General features: G+C 36.6%; 3 protein-coding genes across 3 annotated transcripts; 2 read left to right on the top strand and 1 right to left on the bottom strand.

Annotated features, from left to right (window-relative positions):
- Positions 1–2,273: 2,273 nt before the first annotated feature.
- LOC112203814 lies at positions 2,274–5,578 on the bottom strand. The gene is made up of 2 exons (XM_024344729.1): positions 3,126–5,578; positions 2,274–3,039 (listed from the first exon to the last, which is right to left on the bottom strand). Exons 1-2 carry the CDS (start codon positions 5,576–5,578, stop codon positions 2,274–2,276), a joined length of 3,219 nt encoding a protein of 1,072 aa, XP_024200497.1.
- Positions 5,579–18,933: 13,355 nt separating this feature from the next.
- On the top strand, positions 18,934–19,665 carry LOC112203815. The gene has a single exon (XM_024344730.1). The coding sequence runs from the start codon at positions 18,934–18,936 to the stop codon at positions 19,663–19,665; it is 732 nt and encodes a 243-aa protein (XP_024200498.1).
- A 1,411-nt stretch (positions 19,666–21,076) lies between these two features.
- LOC112203816 lies at positions 21,077–21,718 on the top strand. The gene has a single exon (XM_024344731.1). The coding sequence runs from the start codon at positions 21,077–21,079 to the stop codon at positions 21,716–21,718; it is 642 nt and encodes a 213-aa protein (XP_024200499.1).
- Positions 21,719–23,349: the final 1,631 nt, after the last annotated feature.

The raw sequence follows: 23,349 nt of genomic DNA on the forward strand, positions 1-23,349 counted from the left end.
CGTCAACCTCTTGTTTCACCTTCGGTTCATCAAGAATATTGGAGGTATTTCTTGTTTTATCTTGGAAACTCCCTTTATCCGATATAGGAGAAATTGTATTCTCTCCTACAACATGCACATTCAAAGGTGAAGTGTAAGGTGTCTTCCCTGTTATTAATGCTTCTAATTGAGCAATCCTTTTATGTAAACGCTCTTCTGTCCTTGCTTGTTGTGCAGCGAGCATTTTCTTTGTCTCTTCCAATTCACGATCACGCTCTCTATCACGTGCTAGTAATTCTGCCTTGGTAATTCTAATCCTTTTATGCTTCGGCATCTTAAAGTAGGTTGAGGGATTGACAAAGCCTCCAACGCCTCTCACCCTACCCGAATGTTCAGGAGTTTCTAATGCTTGAGAAAGAACATCACTACTCCCTGAGATCTCAAGCTCACCCTTACTTTTCTTTTCCAACAAATCATCCTAATAGGATACCACAAAAAATATAAGCTACACGAGGTAATAAACTAAAAATTTGAACAACTTACTAGAATTCATTCTAATAATCAGCAGCTATGTTAAAAAAACCATGGAGGAAAATACTTACTATCTTTGTGGCCACAGCTCTAGCCTCCTCATCTATGTCCCCATCTTTTCGTTGACGGGCTTTCTTCCACATAATTGCACGATCAATGACCTCTCCTTCGGGCAACGTCTTTCTCTGTGAAAAGATTAAAACTATTAGCTAGTAAATACACTATACAATTCAGTTTAACAGATTTCATTAAGCTCATCAAAAATAGGAAAAAAGCTTAAAAAAATGGCACAAGATTACAACCAGCTCCTCCTCTAGTCCAATATATCCTTTTCTTGATAATCGGTGATGATATTTTCTCTTCTTAACTCGTTCACTTTGTTCATTATGAAGTTGCTGCAGTAAAAAATAATAAAAAAAAATATTACCCCACTAATTGTCTTTGTCACATAGAAAGCATAAATGCATAAGATGCTTATACATATATTCTATCATACCAGAAATTTTTCGGTAGTCCTCTCTTTTACAAAATCCTTCCATGGCTCCCTCCCAACAAAATTATATTGACTCGGTGGCTTTCTCAACTTCTTCTTCTTTCCCAAGTATGGGAGCACATATTTTCGTGTTAACATGGTCTTGAATGCTCTCCATTTAGTGCCAGCAGATGTCAATACCAGTTTCTTGCTTTCTTGCTTTCAGGGGCTACATTGAATGTTTCCTATGCAAATATCATAAAAGCATGAAATGACTTCAGCTTAGTGTATCAAATGAAGTACAATAAATAGACTAAACTATCCATCAGCAGCATTTCAAATACAATAGGACATCAATATAAATGAACAAACTAATCATACGTAGCATTTCAATGAAAGAAGCTCATCAGCATCTAGATAGCACATCAAGATAACTGAACTAAACTCCCTCTACAGGTTCTGAACAGCAGCATTTCAATGACAAGACCTTACTCATAAGCAGTTCAATGACAATGAATACCAAGTCAATTTACCTGAACATCGAGCCAAAGTTTATCCTTCAAGTCACCATCCACTTCGGGCCAGCTTACAATATTGATGGGCACCTTGGTCCGCGCCAACATTCCTATGTAAGACTGTAGAGTGTGTCTTATTCTTCCATTTGGATTGCCAGTCTCGGTGTATGATACTTTAAACTTTTTTCCCATAGCTTTCTTGACCAAGACCTTGTACAGTGCTACCACATTACGCTTCCCTCTGGTTTTGACTGATTCGGTGCTCGTGATAGTGTCGGCTGATACAGATTCTTCTTTTTCTTCAAGCACTTCATCAGTCTCAGGTTGAGAAGTCTCTAGATCAGCTTTTCTCTTCAATTTTTTGCCTCTTGGTGACTTTCGAATTCCCTTCTTGGAACCCATTGCTACCTGAAATATACCGAAAATTGATAAATAAAATGTTATATAAGGGAAACAAAGGAGGAAAGTATAGTATGATAGTGTTCAGCAACAAATACCATCAAATACCATATATATATATATATATATATCACATATTTGTCCAAATTCTCATGACTATGAATCGACAAAGTGTTCAGCAACAAATACCATATATATATATATCACATATTTGTCCAAATTCATATAAAAAAGAATCAACAAAGTGTTCAGCAACAAATACCATCAAATACCATATATATATATATATATATATATATCACATATTTGTCCAAACTCTGAGCAAAAAAGAAATAACAAAGTGTTCAGCAGCAAATACCATACAAATTTTTCACATCTTACTCTCTTGGAGCGGTGAACTGGTCAACCCAAAGCCCCTCAACATTGTCTCTTATGTAAGCAGAATCATCCTCATTTTCATCTTCATCACAATATGGAATTTCGGCACAGAATGGTTGATGTTCCATGATGGTGTCCCCTAGATCATCGTCATAGAAAGAATCATGATAATCTCTATTTGGGGTAGTTAACACAACTGACCAGTCGGCATCAAGGGGATCTTCAACATAGAAAACTTGCTTCACTTGACCAGCAGAAGCAAATTTATCTTTTTTGTGGCCTTGGCGATTAAGGTTGACCAATGTGAAACCAAACTCATCTTGTTTAATTCCTTTTTCATTTTCTGCCCATCGACACAAAAACAAAGGGGCTTTGAAATCATGATAATCGAGCTCCCAAATCTCTTCAATAAACCCATAAAAAGTCATATCACTCTCCACCGGATTTTTATCCTTGGCACTCGATAGCTGCATTGTCTTAGCCACCAAGGACACCCCACTATTTTGGACAGCTCTAGCGTTGTCCCGGTGCTTTGTGAAGTATTTAACTCTATTATATCGATAGGCTTCATAAGTAAAAACTGTAAAACTCGGTTTTCCAGCCAGCCACCTCACTGTTTGAGTAACATTGTTAGGTTTTTCCTTAAGTTCAGCAGACACCTTGGATTGAAACCAATCGGCAAAGGTACGATTGTGCTCACTTTGTAGCCACTTTTTGCTCTTCTTCTTCCCTCCCCAAAGCTGCTCCACAATCTCCTTATGTGCGCTACAACAAGAGTTATAAAATCAAAAATGTGCTTATAAAAATATTCGAAGATGCGAGAGAAAACATACTTGGCTGAAAGTACTTACTTTCTATATGGATCCGCCTCAGCATTATTGAACAACACATGAAGATGTGCCTGGTCTCTGACTTCTTCATCTACTGACTTCAGCTTCGCACCCGAAAGTGGGCCAGAGAGCTTAGATGGACCCTTAGGAACACCAACTGAACTACATTGTTGTAAAAACTCCGAGCAAAACTCAACAGATTCTTCTCCAAGATATCTCTCAGCTATGCAACCCTTAGGATGAAAACGATTGCGAACATAGCCCTTTAGTACTTTCATAAATCGTTCAAATGGGTACATCCATCTATAATAAACAGGGCCACATAATCGAACTTCTCTAACTAGGTGCATAGTGAGATGTACCATTATATCGAAAAAGGACGGAGGAAATATCTTCTCCAGCTCACACAATGTCAACACCAAATCAGATTGAAGCTTATCCAACTTGGACACATCGACCACCTTGGTGCACAAAGCATTAAAGAAGAAGCACAGCCTCATTATAGAAATTCTGACATGTTTGGGAAGCACCGAATGGATGGCCACGGGAAGCAATTGTTGCATCAACATGTGGCAATCATGAGACTTCAATCCATACAATTTCAAATCATCCATGGAAACCAGATTTTTGATATTTGATGAATGACCATCAGGGACCTTCATAAACAATAGGGAAGTGCATATTTTTATCTTCTCCGCCCTCGACAAAATATATGGGGCAGCAGGTAAATATGTTCTTTTCTCCCCAATTTTCGGACCCAAATCAACTCTTACACCCATTTGAACCATATCTAAGCGGACAGCAACACTATCTTTTGTTTTAAAAGGCATGTTTAACAAAGTACCAATCAAACTTTCGCAAACATTCTTCTCAATATGCATCACATCAAGAGCATGGCGAACATGAAGCGACTTCCAATACTCCAAGTTAAAGAAAATTGACTTTTTCTTCCAACAAGAAGGACCAGCTCCATTTGCAGCCGAGTTCTTCTTCTTTTTTCCCTTCCTGAACTCATAGTTTACATGCTCAAGTCTCTTCAACACTTGCTCTCCGGATAGCGGTGCTGGTGCAACTTCAAATTCTTGCTCATTATTAAATGCCTTCTTTTGTCTCCTATATGGATGATGGCGTGGCAAATACTTACGGTGGCTGCCATAAGACATTTTTCTACTATGGGCCAAATGCACGGCAGAAGTTTTGTCACCGCATATTGGACATGCTTTGTACCCTTTTGTGGTGCACCCCGATAAGTTTCCATATGCGGGAAAATCATTTATGGTCCACAATAAAACAGCTCTAAGAGTGAAGTATTCTTTCGTATGTGCATCATAGACATCACTAACCCCATCCCACAAAGATCGCAAATCATCAATCAATGGATCTAAGTAGATATCTATGTCATTGCCTGGCTGTTTTGGACCAGAAATTAATAAAGATAACATCATAAACTTCCTCTTCATGCATAACCATGGAGGAAGATTATACGTCACCAATATTACGGGCCAGCAACTATATCTACTACTCATAGAGCTATGTGGATTAATACCATCAGCTGATAATGCTAACCTAAGATTTCTTGATTCAGAAGCGAAATCGGGCCACTTATAATCAACCAACTTCCAGGCAGGAGAATCGGCTGGATGGCGCATGTATCCATCTTGAGTTCGCTTGTCTTCATGCAAGGTAAGCATTTCAGCCACTGAAGCAGATTTATACAAGCGCTTAAATCTGGGAATTATAGGAAAGTACCACAAGACTTTGGCTGGTTGCCCCACTTTTACAGATTTATCCTTCTTCAGCTTCCAACGAGAGAGACCACACTTGGGACAAATAGTTGCATCCGAAAACTCTTTCCTAAAGAATATGCAGTCATTAGGACATGCATGTATTTTCTCATATTGCAGGCCCAAATTGGAGAGAGTCTTCTTTGCCTCATACAGAGTTTGAGGCAATACATTATCTTTCGGAAGCAAAGACCCAACAGTGGCGAGTAACTCAGAAAAACAAGTATCACTCATACCAAACCTAGCTTTCAAATTGTGAAGTTGCGCTAATGCTTCTAACTTGGTGTGTTCACTATTGTCAAATAATGGTCTTTCTGCTTCCTCGACAAACCTACTGAACTCATACGACTCCTTATCATAATCACCTTCATTGAAGGCAGCTTCACACATATTAACAGTTTCGGAACAAAATTGAGGGTCTGGAGGGGCGCCAATAGGTACACTAGCACAGGAGGACAAAGTAGGTTCTCCATGCCAAATCCAATTTGTGTAGCTCAAACTAAAGCCATAATCAAACTGGTGTCCCCTAATGACTTTAATCGACTTCATTTTAAAGTTTACACATCTTGAGCAAGGGCATGGAATTCTTTTAGGGTCAATGGCATTATCTTCAGCAAAAATCAAGAAAGTTTCAACACCCATTTCATACTTTAAAGTGTTCCTATCTTCATTAATCCAAGATTTATCCATGACTGAAACATTTAAAAAAAAAATTAAAAAGAAAACACTCGATCAATCAAGTCATGACATCAAACAACAAACTGGAAATCAATAATTCATATAAACAATACCGAAGAGCAGTGCGAAAATAATGAAAATCTAACCTGACTATGGAAGCGTCAACAAGGATTAGCCCTTCCCAAAACTGCTGCTGCCAACTACATCTCTTTGTTATTCAGCTGACCTGAAAAGTCATAATAAAACTTTAGTTCAGCATCTAGATAGCCCCCCAACCCTCATAAATTCTGGAAATTCCAAAATGTGATTGGCCTTTTCGGCTGCTTTATGTGTGAAATAATTTGACCATGCAAAACACATACTAACATGTATTAGACATGCTTATTACAAAGAGGTGGTTAACTCCTTAACAGAAAAGAGGTCATTCTGGGTTCAACTCCCTTAAACCTTAAAGTCTGAAATTTTTACGGAGGGCAATTGTAACTCTACTGCACAATAGTTGAAATAGTACAAAACCCAGATTTATCCAATACATTCTGGAAAGAAAAAATTATAATGGTGCATGCTTCTCTCTCAACTAAACAAATGGTGCATAGAACTGAAAATTTAAATGAAACTTTTTAAAGGTATAAATCTGAGTATACATAAATCCGGGCCAAAGAGGGTGGTATATATCAGTTAGACCCCTTGCAGGAAAATCAGACTTTATTTGGGTAACGTGCTCTCTCCTATGAAATTTATATTATCATGAAAGCTCCATATTTACGACTTATTTCAGTTTGGTTGAATTTAACCAAAAAATTACATTCTCATGAAGTCTATTATGAACACTATAATCTAGTCTCATTGAAACCAACAAAGGAAAACAATGCTCATGAGTATATTTTTTGGTTTTCATGAGGTAAAGCCTGCGATTGCTATAAACCAAAAAAGAGGTTTTCAGAAACCACAGATATTTTAACTAACCCAACATTCCAGCTGCCCCAACACAAAGCAAAATATACACGACAATACTAAAATTAAGAACTAAGTGAGAAGTGGTGACAACAAAAATTGATCTCAATCCTTTCCTCAAAAAGAAAGCAAAAATAGCAATCAAACTTAATTTCATGTTACCTTTAGTAAGCCCTGTTTAAGGGCTAATGGAGGATCATAACTGAAACCTTTACTGCAGAGATAAAAATAAAAAATTAAAATTAAAATATTATCAAACTGAATTTGTATCAGAAGCATAAGTCTTCTTCCAAGATTTAGAACAGGTACATTTAACAAACATAAGATGGGTACTTAAAACGGCATAGAGCTCTACACTAGAATTAATAAATGAGGTTAATCTCTAGGAAAAAATGTTGAATTCATACCATAATGGATGAAGGAAACCTATATATACCTGTAATCTAATTTGATATTAATAAATGTATGTACATGTAATCTAACAGTAAGCATTACTATTCTAAAATGAAATAACTTACATATATATTCTCAGACAGTCAAATAAGAACGAAGAGAATGCATGTGTTACGTTGTATTGATTAGAGAGAAAAGGAAGCAGAAGCAGGACACTATTCATATTTTTCAAAGTAAAGTAAAACAAACAAATAGTTGAACAATTAACTTCAAAATTCACTTATCCATAGTTCCATACTGAAATAATAATCTTTACTTTACTGGGATTGCTATTCTTCTACTCAAATGGAGATGCCAACTACCAAATTGAGTTATGCGGCCCCAGAAATATTTGAAAAATGTAAGTTCATGAGGTCATTAAGTGTCAATGGAAGAGAAAAAGACACCAAGAATTAAAATACAAAGCTGTGAATTCCAGGTTCCAAGTTTATTTTGGTTCCCTCAATTTGTTACTTGTAATATAGAACTGTGAATCTAGCATAGATGACATGTCAGATTGTTTCCCGAAACCTTTTGCATGTACGAAAAGAGAAGGTTTTGCACAGCAAGTAAAGAAACTTATGAAACTTTGGTATTTGACTATATTTTGTTCATGCCCAACCAATAAAAAGCAGATAATAAATTGTGGCTGAGAAGGAAAAATAGAAATGCAGAACACCAGAATGAAAGCAATAGAGACTATAGGACTTAGCAGAACAGACTACTTCAAGGTCAGCAATCACAATCATAAATGACAACAACAAATCCCATGTTGAAACCATTTCTGCCATGCTTAACAAGTCATGGAGTGGCAGTGTTTGAAAACTGAAATGTATCTATTTCCCAGACATAGCTTTTCTTCTTCTTTCTTTCTGTTCATATCCAACATCAAGGTTCATAACAAAACCAAATGTTCCTAACTGATTGTTATTGACCACTAAAAGATCAATGAATAGAGCAGAAGCCAACATTCAAATTAGTAATTACCCTTTCAGTTTACTTCCATCAAGTTGTGTGCATGTGATGAGATAACGTATACATCAAAATAAACAACACCAAAATCCTCAACTTACCCTAAAAACTAAATATCCTCTCTGCTTGTCTCTATTCAAAATCCTATTATCCATAACTCAAAGACGACAGCAGTACTCCTCCCAGGTAGATGCAGAACAGCATCAAACAACTACAATGAAAACCAAAGAACAGCATCAAACCACTATAACAAAAGCAACAAACCAATGCATGAGAATTCAGAAGGACAAAAAGAACAAAATGGACAATCAAATACCCAGATTGATGCTCTTCTTTCCATTTGACTAGAAGAAGAGAAAAATTACAATAAACCATAGCTAATTAACTCATAACACACAATGATGATCATTATAAGCAAGAATAACTACCGATTTGTATAGTGATAACCCCAGAATAGCAGCCAATGTTCAGACAGTCCTTGCCTTCAAACCACTCCTCCTTGAAAACCTTCAATCTACGATCTTCCTCTGCAGATTGACAGCCAACATGTGCAAGAACTAAAATCAAACACAATCAACATGCACCAGCTCAAAATACCACACATTTAAGCCATTCAAAGACAAACCCAACTCAAATACACAAGAATTAAACAAAAAAGACTGAACTTTAGATCAAAACTGGACAGAAAATCAGTATTGGTGGTAACCAAGAGAAGAGAGAGAGAGAGAGAGAGGACCTACGAGACTAGACGTTGGAGAATGACAAGCTCAGGTCGGCTAATAGGCTCTGGGTCAGATCGGATCTTAAGCTCGAGGTCTGGAAAACTAGATCGGGAACTCGGGGTCAGAGCGAGGCAGGGGAACTCGGGGTCAGAAAGCGAGGTCGGGGACTCGGGGTCAGGTTGGAGGCGGCTCCAGTAGGCTTAGGTTGGAGAATGAGGTCAGCTTGGAGAAGGAGGTCGGGAGTCGATGCAGGTCAGCTTGGAGAAGGAGGTCGGGAGTCGATCGTTATTAGCTAGGGTTCGAAATTTTAGAGAAAGCGGAAAAAAATACTAAGTGTTGGGGGGGGAATGAAATTTTAGTCCCCGCATTCTCAAATTTTTTAAAGTTAGTCCCTCCGCGTTTTTTAAAAATTTTCCAACGAAACCTTTCTCATCATTTCAGTTAGTAACTAATGTCTATAATAACAATAGAAATCGGTTTTTTCACAAACTGATGTTAGCACAATTTTTGACATCAGGTGCAATCCTGACCGATTTAATAGTGGCGATGTCTAATGACATTATTCTAGTAGTGCACATATAATTTACAAACAAACTAAGATCTTTATAATAAAAAACTTAGTCATTTCAATGATTTAATTACTCTATAAATCTTAATTACATCTCCATTCCTTAATCAGATAACATAAATCTCTTATCCAATAAAAAAAAAATCAAACACAAGGTATTGAGTTTTAAAAATTAATAAAAATAAAATAACATGAACTATTATGTGATTTTTTTATTTACTTTTTCTTTTTTAGCTATGCAAAAAACAAATTCTCAAAAAAAAAAAGCTATGCAAAAAACAAAAAACAAAAAAACAGATTAATCATTTTTACTTAATGTTTCTCTATTTTCTGTACCTCATGATTAATTATTTAAATTTTTTTATTATTTATTTTTATTTGCTAGCTCTATTTTTTTTTTCTTCTTTTTGCAAATATAATGGATAGATTTAGATTTAGGTCATAATACAATTTATTTTGTTCTCCCTGACCAATATGCGTTCAATATGCATATCATACATTTTTATCTTAATCATAGTTTTTTCTTATTAAATATATATATATATATATATATATATATATGAATGCTTTAATGAGTATGTAGTGAAATTGAAAAATGAAAATAGATAGGGAAAATAATAAAGAATGCAATATAATATTATTGAATTGGAAAGTCTAGAGAAAATAAATATAACAATTTTTTTGGTATAATTATTGTCCTTAATAGTCATTTTATAGTAGGTTATATATGTCATTTAATAATTCATAATAGAGTGAGGTTATATATGTCATTTAATAATTCATAATAGAGTGAGGTCAAGTGAGCAGATTTGGAGGTTCTAATAGAAACTCTATTCTTTAATTACTTGAAAAAAAAAATTAAGAAAAGGTGAACAATGATTTTAACGAGGACACCTTAGCTTAGGTGTGAGGAGAAATGAAGACATTTTTCCACTTCTTCCGATTTATAGTTATAAGTGTATTTTTTTCGTGAAAATTATAGGCAGTGCAGCTAGTTAGTAGTGAGTGCTTTTGTTTCTTGGCTTTCATATTAGGTTTTGGATTGTCATCAGAACAATCCCATTCATATATCTTGTATTTGTTTCTCATGTGAATAAACATTCATTTCTCAAAAAAAAAAAAAAATGTATTCACAGAGGTTGGGAACAAATACGCGGGAACTTTACCCTTGACTATTTCAAATAAAAGCGTCCGTGTAAGTAAGACGTATGGCGGGATTGGCGGTATAGCGCTCTTCCTGGGTTGCGTGAACAGTACCCAATAAACCATCGTCAGTCCCAGCCATAGCAGAATTTCTCATATACTTGGCCGAAACAGGAGACTTCATCATCAGAAGGCAGGCAAGCCCTGTGTTCCATCCTGGTCTGAAGAGGTGGCGACCAACTGAAATAAACAAGTAAGAAACCAATGAATTTAGGGTGCACGAGTAGTATACGTATGTTGACGATGAACAAAGGGTTACAGAGCTGTCTGTCAAACCTTTGCGCTTTTAACGCGGTTTATCAAATCCTCCGAGATTTATTATATTTACAATATATTATATATTATACAACGTTGTTTCTCTGAACATCTGTCGACGTCTGGTTAATTTTCTGGGTCTCTGCAGATAGAAATTGTTGCTCCTGTGGTCGGTCTTGACCATATCTTCTGTAATTTGGGATCTGTGTCAATCCACGTACGTACAGATTTTGTTTAGTTACTAGTATATAATTTAAACAATTTCCTACCTAGCTTGCTTCTGGGATTTTGATTCACGATTCCCTTGTGATTTTTGTGCAGGTTTGTCGATAACGTACGTTAGTCAATTACAAGATTTTGAAATATCAAATATTAATCTGATTATTTTGAAATATCAAATATTAGTCTGATTAAGGAAATTAACGAGAAATATGAGAGAAAGCACCATGAAGAACTGAAGAAGCTAGCAAATTTATCACGTACTTATATTTTTCAGCCTTGCATTGCATCCCATGAGAACGTCCTGGTTGGTAGGACAGTTTGATATAGTTTTTATAGAACTCAATAGGGCAAAATAAGTTGAATTTTATGTGTTGCTTGGACATTAGGGTACGTTACTCGTTATTGTAAAGTTCCCCGTAATTTCCCTGCCAAGCTCATATGTGTATAAATAGGCACATAATCAAAGCAGATAATTTGTATATCCAAAATCAGCATCCTTAAAGACACAAGATTAGTATCAACTTGTTACAAGCATAAACATGGCCTCTCCTCAAGAAATGTTTGGAAAGAGTTCAGGCGTACAGGGTAGTTCCAAGGGAAGTGGTGGATCTCAACGGTCGACTGCTCAACTGGTTACAAGCATAAACATGGCCTCTCCTCAAGAAATGTTTGAAAAGAGTTCAGGCGTACAGGGTAGTTCCAAGGGAAGTGGTGGATCTCAACCGACTGCTCAAGGGATGTGCGGCAAATAAAACGAGAAGCATGGCCGTGAAGAAAGGAGTAGTGCAGAATGATGTGTGCTTTATATATATGGAAGTTTCCAGTTAGCTAATTGTTGTTATATATGTGTGTCCTCTATAAACAGAGTAGATTGGAATTATATATCTTCATTCTTTGTACACATTTCAATTCGATTCACGATGTAAGCATTATTACTATTTGATGTAAGTTGTTATAGTTGTAAGTTGAATTCCGACATGTTCAATTTGTTCATAGATTGTGTTGGTTTAATCACTTCTAATTTCTTGGATGGGGACTCTCAAATGAAGAGAAAAACGCCATGAAAGCTAGCTCAGTTCTAATCCATGCATGGAGCTGAGCTTTTAACTCTTACGTACTTTAATTAGGGCCTAATCATTATTGTGGTCCTAGTTTTGTCTTGTCTTCATTTTTCAATTAGAAACTGCTGGTAAAGGACATAGATTTGCTGCTTTTGATTTTCATTTTGACTCTGTCACACTTTTTTTTATAAATATTAAGCCGGAAGAACTTTACACCCAATTTGGCTTAATATAAATGTCAACCCTCCACGTAGATTGATTTCAGGCTAGGGCGTAAAAGTTGGAATGAATTTCTTATGGAGTGTCTTACGAAGTTATACGTGTGTAGCCTTTTGGCTTGAATTTTCTTAACACCCCGTAGCTAGGCACACAGAGGTTTGTGGGGTAATCTCGATCTCTTCAATTATTTCTTTTCGTCCAAATAAAAAAATTATAAAGCTACAAATTTGCTCCTCTAACAAAACTTTTTTTTTTTTTACAAAAATGGTGGTCGGGTGAGACTGCCACTCCGGGGCCGAGAGCAACATGGGTAAGACCCCTCCCCATAGAGTGTTTTTCACATGCGGATGATCGAACCAGTGACCTCCTTACTACCAGGAGTATCACTGTAGCGTTCGCCCAACATGCAGGGCCAGCTTGCTACCACTGGACCAAACCCCATGGGTCTCCTCTAACAAAACTTAAGCCACACATACAAGACATAAGCTACTGAAATAGGTAAAAGAGCAGGTCCAACCTCGTCACATCTATGAAATGATTGAGTGAGTCACAGAGTCAACAAGAAAATTTACTTCACGCCGGAGATGTTTGAAGGAAATTAGGCTGGGACCGAATTAAGCCCAAACTGACATTTGTTGGACCGATTTTCCAAGATTTCAGGCCCAAAGAGGCTAATATATATATATATATATATATATATATAAGTATTAATTAAGCAAACAACCCTTACGGTTAAATTTTCATAAAACCCTGTGATTGCCCTTGATTTATTAAACTACTTATTATTACAAATGAAATACATAAAGGGTAAAAAGAGAAATGCACAACTCCCTCTTACGCAGCAAACCCACGACCACGTTTTGAGGAAGAAAAGAAGTTACCAACTCCCACTCGAACTCAATTTCTTTTTTCCAATAACACGTTCTTCCTTTTGTCACGCCCCTGATTTTTAAACATAATTAAAAATCGATATATATAACCCCTTAATTATATATGCGTGAACGTCCAGTCATCAATACAAAATACCTGAAATCTTTTTCCTTTTATACAACATACATATTGATGCCCTGAACCCACTATATCAATATTGGCCCGCCCACAGAGTCATATATTACATAAGCTTACGAATTAAATTGACAACAACAAGATAAAATGTAAATGCTTCTCAGAGTATAACTACAACGGAAAACCTTATCAACGGTAAAGTCACAAAAATGGCTTCCTACCGTAAAGCTGCAAGGGCGCTATCTCCGATTCAACCTCGATTATCCTAACCTGCAGGATTAACTCCTACACCGTTTGAATAGTGTACCGGGTTGTCACACAACAAACCCGGTAAGCTTTTGCAAGCCCGTATGAGTAACTCAAAATACACATGCACAACTCACGCCAAAACGAGGAAAACAACTCACGCTTTGATTCCTTAAAACATGAAATAAAGGAGAATAACTCACACTTTAATTTCCTTTCAAATCGAAACATAGAAAACAACTCACTCCTTGGTTCCTATCATTTGTACCAAATCATACCATAGAAAACAACCCACACTTGAATTCTATTAATAAAACATAGAAAACAACTCACACCTTGAATTCTATTAGTAAAACATAGAAAACAACTCACACCTTGAATTCTATCAGTTGTACCATAAGCGTACCATAGAAAGCAACTCACACCTTGATTTCTATCAATAAAACATAGAAAACAACTCACACCTTGAATTCTATCAGTTGTACCATAAGCGTACCATAGAAAGCAACTCACACCTTGATTTCTATCAAATCGTTAATAAGGAAAACAACTTGTACCTTGTCCCCTTAAAAACCATTAATAAGGAAGCAACTCACACCTTGTTCCCTAAAAATACGTAATGTTATGAGTTGTCAATAACCAATTCCCGTTACCCCATGAATTACCTATATGGCAGACAGATTAGAGCTCTAACTGAAAACGTAAGCACTCGTCCGGCCAAAGACGTGATTACCTATTATTCTGCCCAAGGTCATAGACCTTCGATCCTCGGGCCGCACTGTCCCTTGGAACAAAACATTAAAGGAGTCGCACTTGACCCAAAATGTTACACAAATCTCAACGCTTTTGAAAACAATTGAAATCAACATTTCCATAATCATTGTTTTCCGAAAAAGCCATAACACAAAACAATAAAAAGCATCAATTCATGCCTATTGTTTTCATACCCAAATCTTAGCGCTTTTTCCCAAATCTCAACGCTTTTCAAAACAAATCGAAATCAATTATTTCCACAATCATTTGTTTTCCCAAAGCCACAACCCAAAACAATAAAAAGCACCATTTTTATGCATATTGTTTTCATAAATCCACAAACCACCAAAACATATATATTTCACGTAAATATATATCTATATGTAGTCATTCACTCAGGATTGCCTACTAATACCAACTATAGTTTGCAGTTAATAAATAACTCTCAAAACAATAAGGGTATTCCCGTTCGTGAATGAACTTCATGAGATTACTCACCTCGAAACTCCTGCTGCGTCTTCAATACAAAATAAGGCAGCCACACCACAAAATAGCCGTCCAAATACTTCGTCAAGTACCTAATCACATACGGTTTCAACTTAGCAACAATCCACAAACGATTTAAGTCTGAAACCCCTGTTTTGAACTAAAATCCCCAAAATGACGCCAATTGAGGCGAAAGCCAATGTCTCCGGAATACCTCTACGATCGATATGCCAAAACCACAAGTCGATCGGATAGTCGGATCCTCACGGATCGAAACATCGAACTGTCCGAAACCGTAAAAACTCTAACATGCTCATACGATCTCCAAAAATTACAAACAATATATCGAAATGCTCGTATCGACGAGTAGATCGAACTCAGGAACAGAAACTATCCCTGAGGTGGCCGGAAACCACCGGAAAACACCACCATAGTGGCGGCACCGCCGCCAGACCAAAGTCGGAATTTGACAAAACTCCCAACACCAAAGTTCTTCATCTGAACTCCAATTTAAACTTTCATAACTACACCAAAGTCCAAATATGAACCAATCGATCGAATTTTACCTTAGAACAAAACAGCTCGACTGAAACCCTAGAATTTCAATTCCAAAATTCGATCTCCATGAGTTAAATCGATGCAAGCCACCTTGTGGGAAGCATCAATGTCCTCCAAGCTCCAAAAGCCCTCAAGAATCACCGATAAAGGTGGCCGGAATCTCCAACTCCGATCAAGGAGATTTCATCCCCGAAGCGGCCACTTCTAGTCGATGTAGGTTCCTCCACAGCTCAAATCTCTCTTCAATCCTTCCACATACCTCAAGAGGGGATTGAGGTGAGCAAAACCCACTTTTGAATTGAAGCAAACGGTGGCTGGAGGAGCGAGAACAACGCCAGCGAAAATGGAGGCTGCGCACGGCTCGGGAGAGAAGAGGAAAGCTCAGGTTTCCATTTTGGGAAATCTGGGCTTTTCTGCAATTTTCCCAAAAATTCATCCTTTTATACAAAAATGAAAATTTTTTTCGAAGCCCATAACTTCTTCATACAAACTCCGATTCTCGTGTTCCGCATGTCCACGAACTCGTATCGACGCGCTCTACAACTTTCGTGAAGGAAGTTTTTAGAGAATCCCAACGTATCAAAAGTCAACCGAACCCCCCCCCCCCTAAAGTCATACTTTTCAAATAATTAATTCGTCCAAAACACTTCCACTCTATCCACGAGCCACGAAACCGTCCAACAACCATAAATCTTCTGAAAATAATTACGAATTTCTGGGGCATCACACCTTTATTGTGTTTAATCTCTCCAGTAGGCATACTTGCTTCACTGCAACACAGGAAGATCGATGAAATTATGACATTAAAGCTGGATCAAAGGAGGTTCTATCAGGTTTAGTTTTAGCCATTTTTGATTGCTCGTAATTGATAATTTTTTTAATTGACAAACTTTTCGAGATACCCAAACTCATGAGGAATTGGTTTATTAACACAGGAGATACCCTACAAGTTCTTTGAATCTTCATTCAAGTAAGGTAAGTCATTCATTTGATCTTGCGTTCCCAATTAATTTATGTGTTCCTATTGTTCCCTCTTCATTAAGGTATGATTAGTTTTCGATAAAATTCATTAAGGTACGATTGCTCCAAATCTCTCTGTGTGTGTTTTTTTTTTAAACTATTCTTACGTGTAACAGTGCACTATCTACGGAACACAAACACTTTTTTTTTTCTTTTTCTTTTTTTCTTTATGGGTCGTACAAGAATTTTTCTCCTTTGCTAGTTTTTCGTGTTTAGTTGCAGCACGAAGTGCCAGAGTGGAAAACCATCAACGCTGACAATTTGTTTAGGTTTTTCTGTTGTTTTTATTCCATTGGACTGTATTTACATGTTGATTTTGGGTGTCAATTACAATTGGGTATCACCATGAACAAGCAATCAAGCATCGAGTGCATAGACAAATGAAATGAAAAGGAAAATAACAAAAGAGAACACATTTTGCAGTTTGCACAGAAGACTAAAACGAATTGGCGTCCAGCAATATTACCACAAATGAAACTTATCTCATAGTTTTGGTACTGGTCATACCAAAAATAAAAATATATAGCAACTCTTAAATGCAAACCGGTTGCAATGTATGGAATGGAAAATTTATTATACCAAAAATCATTTGAAAAAAATAAAATTAAAGAGATTTATTATTTTTTGTAGAAACAAACGCCAACGACTCATGGACCAAATGGAGCGTGTGCGTGCTCGGCACCGACAATGGCAAGAGTCAATGAGTTCTTCACAACGTCAAGCAAACTTGGCACGACGACGCACAATAGCTCAAGAAAAGTGACCCGTGGTGGAAACTAGCCCAAGTAACAGAGCTGAACAAGCTCCAGTTACTTCTGTAATCAAATGTTCCAAGTATATTGCTCAATTTTATAGCTATAATTTATAGTTCAATTACATGAACTTCTTCAATACAATTGCACTATTAAGATTTATGCACTCATAGGAATTTCCTCCAAAAAAATGCTAATTCATTTGTGTTAATAGAAGAATTTGACAATCAAGGCACAAGTTTAAGAATTTCTTCAAATTCCAACAACCCCGAACAAGACTACTCAACGGTTCGCTTAACAAGCATAAGACAAATGGCACGTTTGAATAGATCAGAAACAAGAGATGGAGTTGTCCGAATTTCTACTCGCTATGGTGAGCTTAATATATTAAACTTATTGATAGCGAATCATGTGTATGTATTGTTGTAAACAACTTTTGATAAGGATCAATATTTTTACTTATATCCAGAGTTACCTAATGCTACCATGAATAATCATGAGGAGCATAACAACAACAATGTGGCCATGAATAATGATGAGGAACATACCAATAACATTGAGGAAGACAATGAAAGTGAGCCCATGAATAATCATGAGGAGCGCCGTAACAACATTTATCAATACGGCGCATGAGGAGGGCAAGAATAAATAATAATTCTGCTAGAGATTTTCATGAGGAAATAGGTGTCCATGATTGTCAATTGCCCCCACTAAAAACATGCCCATACTGCAATGCATTGTTGTTTGATCAAGAGACCTTTAGTTTGTGTTGCTTGAAGGGGAATATTGTTCTACCACTTATACAGTCTCCCCCAGAAATGGTTCACCTCTTTTCTAATCAAACTGATGAGGGCAGAAAATTCAGACAAATTATTAGGCCCTACAACAATGTGTTTGCATTCATTTCAATTGGTCTACATGTTGATGAAAGAATTAATATCCAAGGTCGTGGACCTTATACGTTTCGTGCACAAGGTTCTATATATCATAAAATTGGTGATCTGTTACCAATTGACGAGAGAAGACCACGATATCTACAGGCTTATATATACGACACTGAGCATGAACTTGAGAATAGATTGTCTGAAAGCGAAGTTTTGGAGAGGGGAATGGTTGAAAAGATACAACAAATTCTTAACCAACACAATCCATTTGTTCAAACATTTCAAAGTCTCGGACAACGTCAAGATTTTCCCAATTGCAGACTCATCATCAGAGAGCAGCCTTCCGACCACTGTCAGTATAATTTGCCATCTACATCACAAGTTGCTGCTATTATAGTAGAGGTGACGACATCAATCCAAATGGGAGAGATTTTATTGTTCAAACAATTAGTAGACAACTTTGGAATGTCAAAGACTCAGTTGGATATTATGACCCTATGCAGTATCCGTTATTATTGCCTTATGGAACATATGGATGAGACATTAATACTCATGGCAATAATGGAAGACCAATGTCATGTTGGACTAACACGCATATATGTTACAGGTTGGCTACACTATTTACTTTAAATTTTCTATCACTAGCTAAAAATATGGCATTAAAATGCATGCTTAAAATCTTGATTTTATAGATGCGTCAAGGTCATGAAAATATTCTACATCGAGGAGGACGCCTCTTACAACAGTATGTTGTAGATAATTATGTAAAGATTGAATCATAGAAGCTCAGATGGCTTCGTAGTAATCAAGAAAAATTTCAGAGAGAATTTAGTCAACGACTTCAAGACTCTCTACATGCAGGAGAAAATGATGCAGGTTTGATTTAGTATTGGATTGATGTTAAGATCTTATAATTAGCGTCATTTTATTTATAGTTGTAGAAAGACAAATTAAATGTAATTTCATACATTACAGGTAACGTTGGTCGTAGAACAATTCTGCCATCATTGTTTATTGGAAGCCCACGTGGCATGTACCAACGATATCAAGAAGCAATGGCTTTGGTTCAAAAATATGGTAGGCCGGATCTTTTTATCACCATGACCTGTAACCCCAATTGGAAAGAAGTTAGAAATGAACTACTCCCTGCAAAAATGCCACAAGACCGTCCTGATTTAGTCACAAGGGTATTTCATGCCAAGTTTGAGCAATTAAAAGAAGACATCATCAACAAAGGGGTGCTGGGAAAAGTGGCTGCACATGCTTTCATTGTTGAATTTCAAAAACGGGGCCTACCACATGTTCATATGCTGATTATGTTAGAAGAAAATGACAAGCTTAATAACCCTGATGAATATGATCGCATTGTTAGAGATGAAATACCATATGAGGACGAGGAGCCTCAACTTTATGATGCAGTGTGTACACATATGATTCATGGTCCATGTGGAACTCTTAACCCAAGACAGTCATGTATGAAAAATGGGAGTTGCAATAAAGGCTACCCAAAACCATTTGCAAATTTCACTGTGCAAGGGAATGATGCATATCTTGTATATCAGAGACTAGTAAGTCGTTTACCGGTACCTTCGCGTAGACGAGGAGATGTGATGGTGGATAACAGTTGGGTGGTTCCCTACAACCCATGGTTGCTATTACGGTATAATTGTCACATCAATGTTGAAATATGTGGGAGCATAAAAAGTGTCAAGTACTTATATAAGTATATCTATAAAGGTTCCGGCAGAGTGGCACTTGAGCTGCAATCAAACCCAGAGTTTGATTAAATTAGACAATTTGTTGATGCAAGGTGGGTCTGTGCACCAGAGGGTTTATGGAGGATCTTCAAATTTGCAATGAACAAAATATATCCAACAGTAGAGTGATTACAAATACATCTTCCCAACATGCAACAGATAACATTCAATGTTGATGAAACAGTAGAGAATATTCTGGTAGATGAGCACGCACAAATGTCAATGCTTACTGAGTTTTTCACCATAAATCGAATGGATGAGGATGCAAGAGCATATTTGTATCGAGAAGTTCCTGAACATTACAGGTGGGATAATAGCAACAAAATTTGGGTGAAAAGAAGGAGAAACTACAAGGTTATTGGGAGAATATACAGTATCTCACCGTCTGAAGGTGAGAAATTTTACCTGCGTGTCTTTCTTAATCATTTCAGAGGTCCAGGATCATTTCATGATTTGCTTACTGTTAATGGTGTTCTACAACCAACTTTCATGCAAGCAGTAGAGAAACAAGGTTTGCTAGAAAATGACAATAGTATCTGACAGTGTTTGTTGGAGGCCTCTGCAATTAGGATGCCATCAACTTCGACGAGATTATTCGTCACAATTTTGGTGTACAATGAGCCAATCAGTGTCCGATCATTGTGGGATGAATTTTTTCCTTTTATGGTGGAAGATTATCCTTCATCTAGTGATATTGCAAACCGAAACAGGCTCTTACAAGATTTAAATGGAGTGCTTGAACAATTTAACAGGAACATTAGAGATTTTGACCTGTCTGAAATGACAACGGAACCAGATGAAAATTCAAGAATGCCAAGGTGTATTGAAGACGAACTTTCCGTACATATCTCTCAAGAATACATTGATGCAATTGACCGCCTTAATGATGACCAAAGGATCGCCTTTAACATGATCATGGATGCAGTTCAGAGAAAAAGAAGTGCATTATTTTTTGTTGATGGTCCTGGTGGAACTAGGAAGACATATTTATACAGTGCATTGCTAGCAAAGATATGAAGAACGAATCATATAGTCTTAGCCACAACATCATATGGAATAGCTGCAAATATACTGCCCGGCGGGAGGACAGCTCACTCTAGATTTAAGATTCCACTCAAAGTAGATGCGTCATCTATGTGTTCCATAAGTAAACAGTCTGCTCTGGCACAACTGATACAAGATTCGACTGCAATTATTTGGGATGAGGCACCTATGACACATCGACATGTTTTTGAAGCACTTGATCGAACTTTTAGAGACATAATGGATGTCGACTTACCATTTGGTGGAAAGATAATGATTTTTGGGGGGGATTTTCATTAAGTCCTCCCTGTTATTCCTAAAGGAACGAAATCTGAACTCATTCAAACCTCCATTGTGAAATCAACATTTTGGACACAGATAAAGATATTGAGACTGAGATAGAATATGAGATCCATAAATGACCACCAATTTGCAGAGTCTTCTTCGTGTAGGTGATGGGAGTGAACAAGTCATCAATGACGAAATAATAAGAGTACCAGAATGCATGGTAGTTCCATGGGAAAGCGACCAATCTATCAATCTAATTATTGATGAAGTTTTCCCCAATTTGGGTGATCATGTAAATGATGCAAGATACATGGTGGATAGAGCATTGATTACTCCTATAAACGACGATGTGGGCGTGTTGAATGAAAAGATAATCAATATGTTTCCAGGTGAAGAAATTACATTGTACTCATTTGACTCTGTTGAAGATGACATCAGAAATTTGTACCAACCAGAGTTTTTAAACTCAATAACTGCAGGTGGGCTGCCACCCCACAAGTTAACTCTGAAAGTAGGTGCTCCAATCATGCTTTTGATGAATATTGACCCTAAGTTGGGATTGTGTAACGGTACTAGATTGTTGTGCCATGGTTCGTACCAAAATCTGATTTATGCTGAGACACTAACAAGACAACTTGCTGGGACTAGAGTTTTTCTACCTAGAATTCCTTTGAAAAGTGCAGAAAATGCTGGGCTCCCATTTCAACTAACAAGAAAGCAATTTCCAGTCAAACTGAGCTTCTGTTTGACCATAAACAAATCTCATGGCTAGACTATCCCACATGTAGGTGTTTACCTCCTAGATCATGTTTTTAGTCATGAACAATTATATGTGGCATTGTCGAGAGGAGTATCGGAGTCAACCACAAAAATTCTGGTTAAAAAAGGATCCATAGTTGGTGAAGATGACGTATTTACGAAGAATGTCGTATTTAAAGAAGTTTTGCTTCATTCAAACACAAATGATATATCGTCTTCATAGGTATTTTGACATTTTTATTGATTAGAAATGTACATATTTGATTGAGTTTTTTTGGATTATAACCCTGTAACTTTGTGTAATTCTTTCTATTTGTAGGAATGGTACCAGATCGTCGCCCTCAACAAAATTAAAAGTTCTAAAGAGACGATGGCCATAGGAGGCATGTTTCCGTATTTTTCATGTGGTTGGTGCATGGGAAAATCAGTAAAAATGAACATTATTATCTCAGTCAGCTTATTTTGAAAGAGTGGAACAAAAAGAACTCTTAAGCTCTACTTCTTTTCCTTTAAATATGTTTTTATTTTGTGGTAGTTAACCAATTTCAATAATAAGTAGATTGGGTTCCAACCATTAAAATTATATATATTTGTATATACCAGCGCATATTTCTGTACAATGGATTGCTAAAGACATATACAATATTTTATAATATCTGTATGGGGTAAGAGTTAGGTAATATGCAACACATAAATTATATTGCACTCATGAGTAACATTTCAAATATGCGTAGCAAAAGAGGAAGGACAATACGCACGCGCATCGCTCGTGCAGGAATGCTAGTGTGTGTGTGTGTGTGTCTATATATATATATATATACATATATATATATATATATATATATATATATGGGTGGTGCTATTCGCACACCCTTTTTCTCTATTCACACACTCCCTCTATTTTTCTATTAGTTTAATTCAATTTTCTTTTCAATTTACTCTAACTACCCTTCCTTATAATTATGTTTCCTTTTTCTTTTTTCAATTTGGCAAGTCAATCTTCCTCAAATTCTAAACCTTTATTTTCCGGCAGACACAAAAGACTTCAAAACTCTTTTCGATTCCTTCTTTTCATTTTCTTCAAAAACTTCTCTAGTATAGTCATTCTATCTCTCTAATATGATGCTTTGAAGTTTAATCATGGTAGAACAAGAAACTTTAGACCCATCTTTTGAGAAAAATTTACATTTGATTTGCAATGGAAACATGAAAAAAAAAAAAAGTGAGTTCAATGATCATTCGAGCCCCTTTGAATCCATTATTCCCGGTAAGATTCTAACTGAAATTATTTGGTGTATTTGAATCCTGGAGCAATAGAACTTTACAACAGCCTAATAATGATGGCTTTATGATTATAAACATGATTTGTTCTACTATATTATTTTAGTAGAACATAATTTTGTCCCATCACGAAGATTGCAACTCATTACATTCAATATTATGTAGAGCATCTCCAAATTTTGTGTACATCATTAGCTGCAGTGTGGAAGCTTGTGGCTGAACCGCTGAAGTGGATAAAACGCTGATTCCATATATATATTTTTTTATTTGAGGATGATACACCTGGATTAAGAGTCATAAACAAACAAGCATTAAGTTTCGTACTTTGCAAAGTATCAGGACAAACTTTACAATTTAGATTCA

The sequence above is a fragment of the Rosa chinensis genome, chromosome 5 (genome assembly GCF_002994745.2).
Source record: "Rosa chinensis cultivar Old Blush chromosome 5, RchiOBHm-V2, whole genome shotgun sequence".
Taxonomy (NCBI): Eukaryota; Viridiplantae; Streptophyta; class Magnoliopsida; order Rosales; family Rosaceae; genus Rosa; species Rosa chinensis.

Excerpts from the sequence above, each read along its gene's own strand:
- LOC112203814 (XM_024344729.1), bottom strand. The coding sequence starts at position 5,578 with ATGGATAAATCTTGGATTAATGAAGATAGGAACACTTTAAAGTATGAA. Across the intron at positions 3,040-3,125 it reads GAGGCGGATCCATATAGAAA|CGCACATAAGGAGATTGTGG; the intron begins GTAAGTACTTTC and ends CTCTTGTTGTAG.
- LOC112203815 (XM_024344730.1), top strand. The coding sequence starts at position 18,934 with ATGGCTTTGGTTCAAAAATATGGTAGGCCGGATCTTTTTATCACCATG.
- LOC112203816 (XM_024344731.1), top strand. The coding sequence starts at position 21,077 with ATGACCACCAATTTGCAGAGTCTTCTTCGTGTAGGTGATGGGAGTGAA.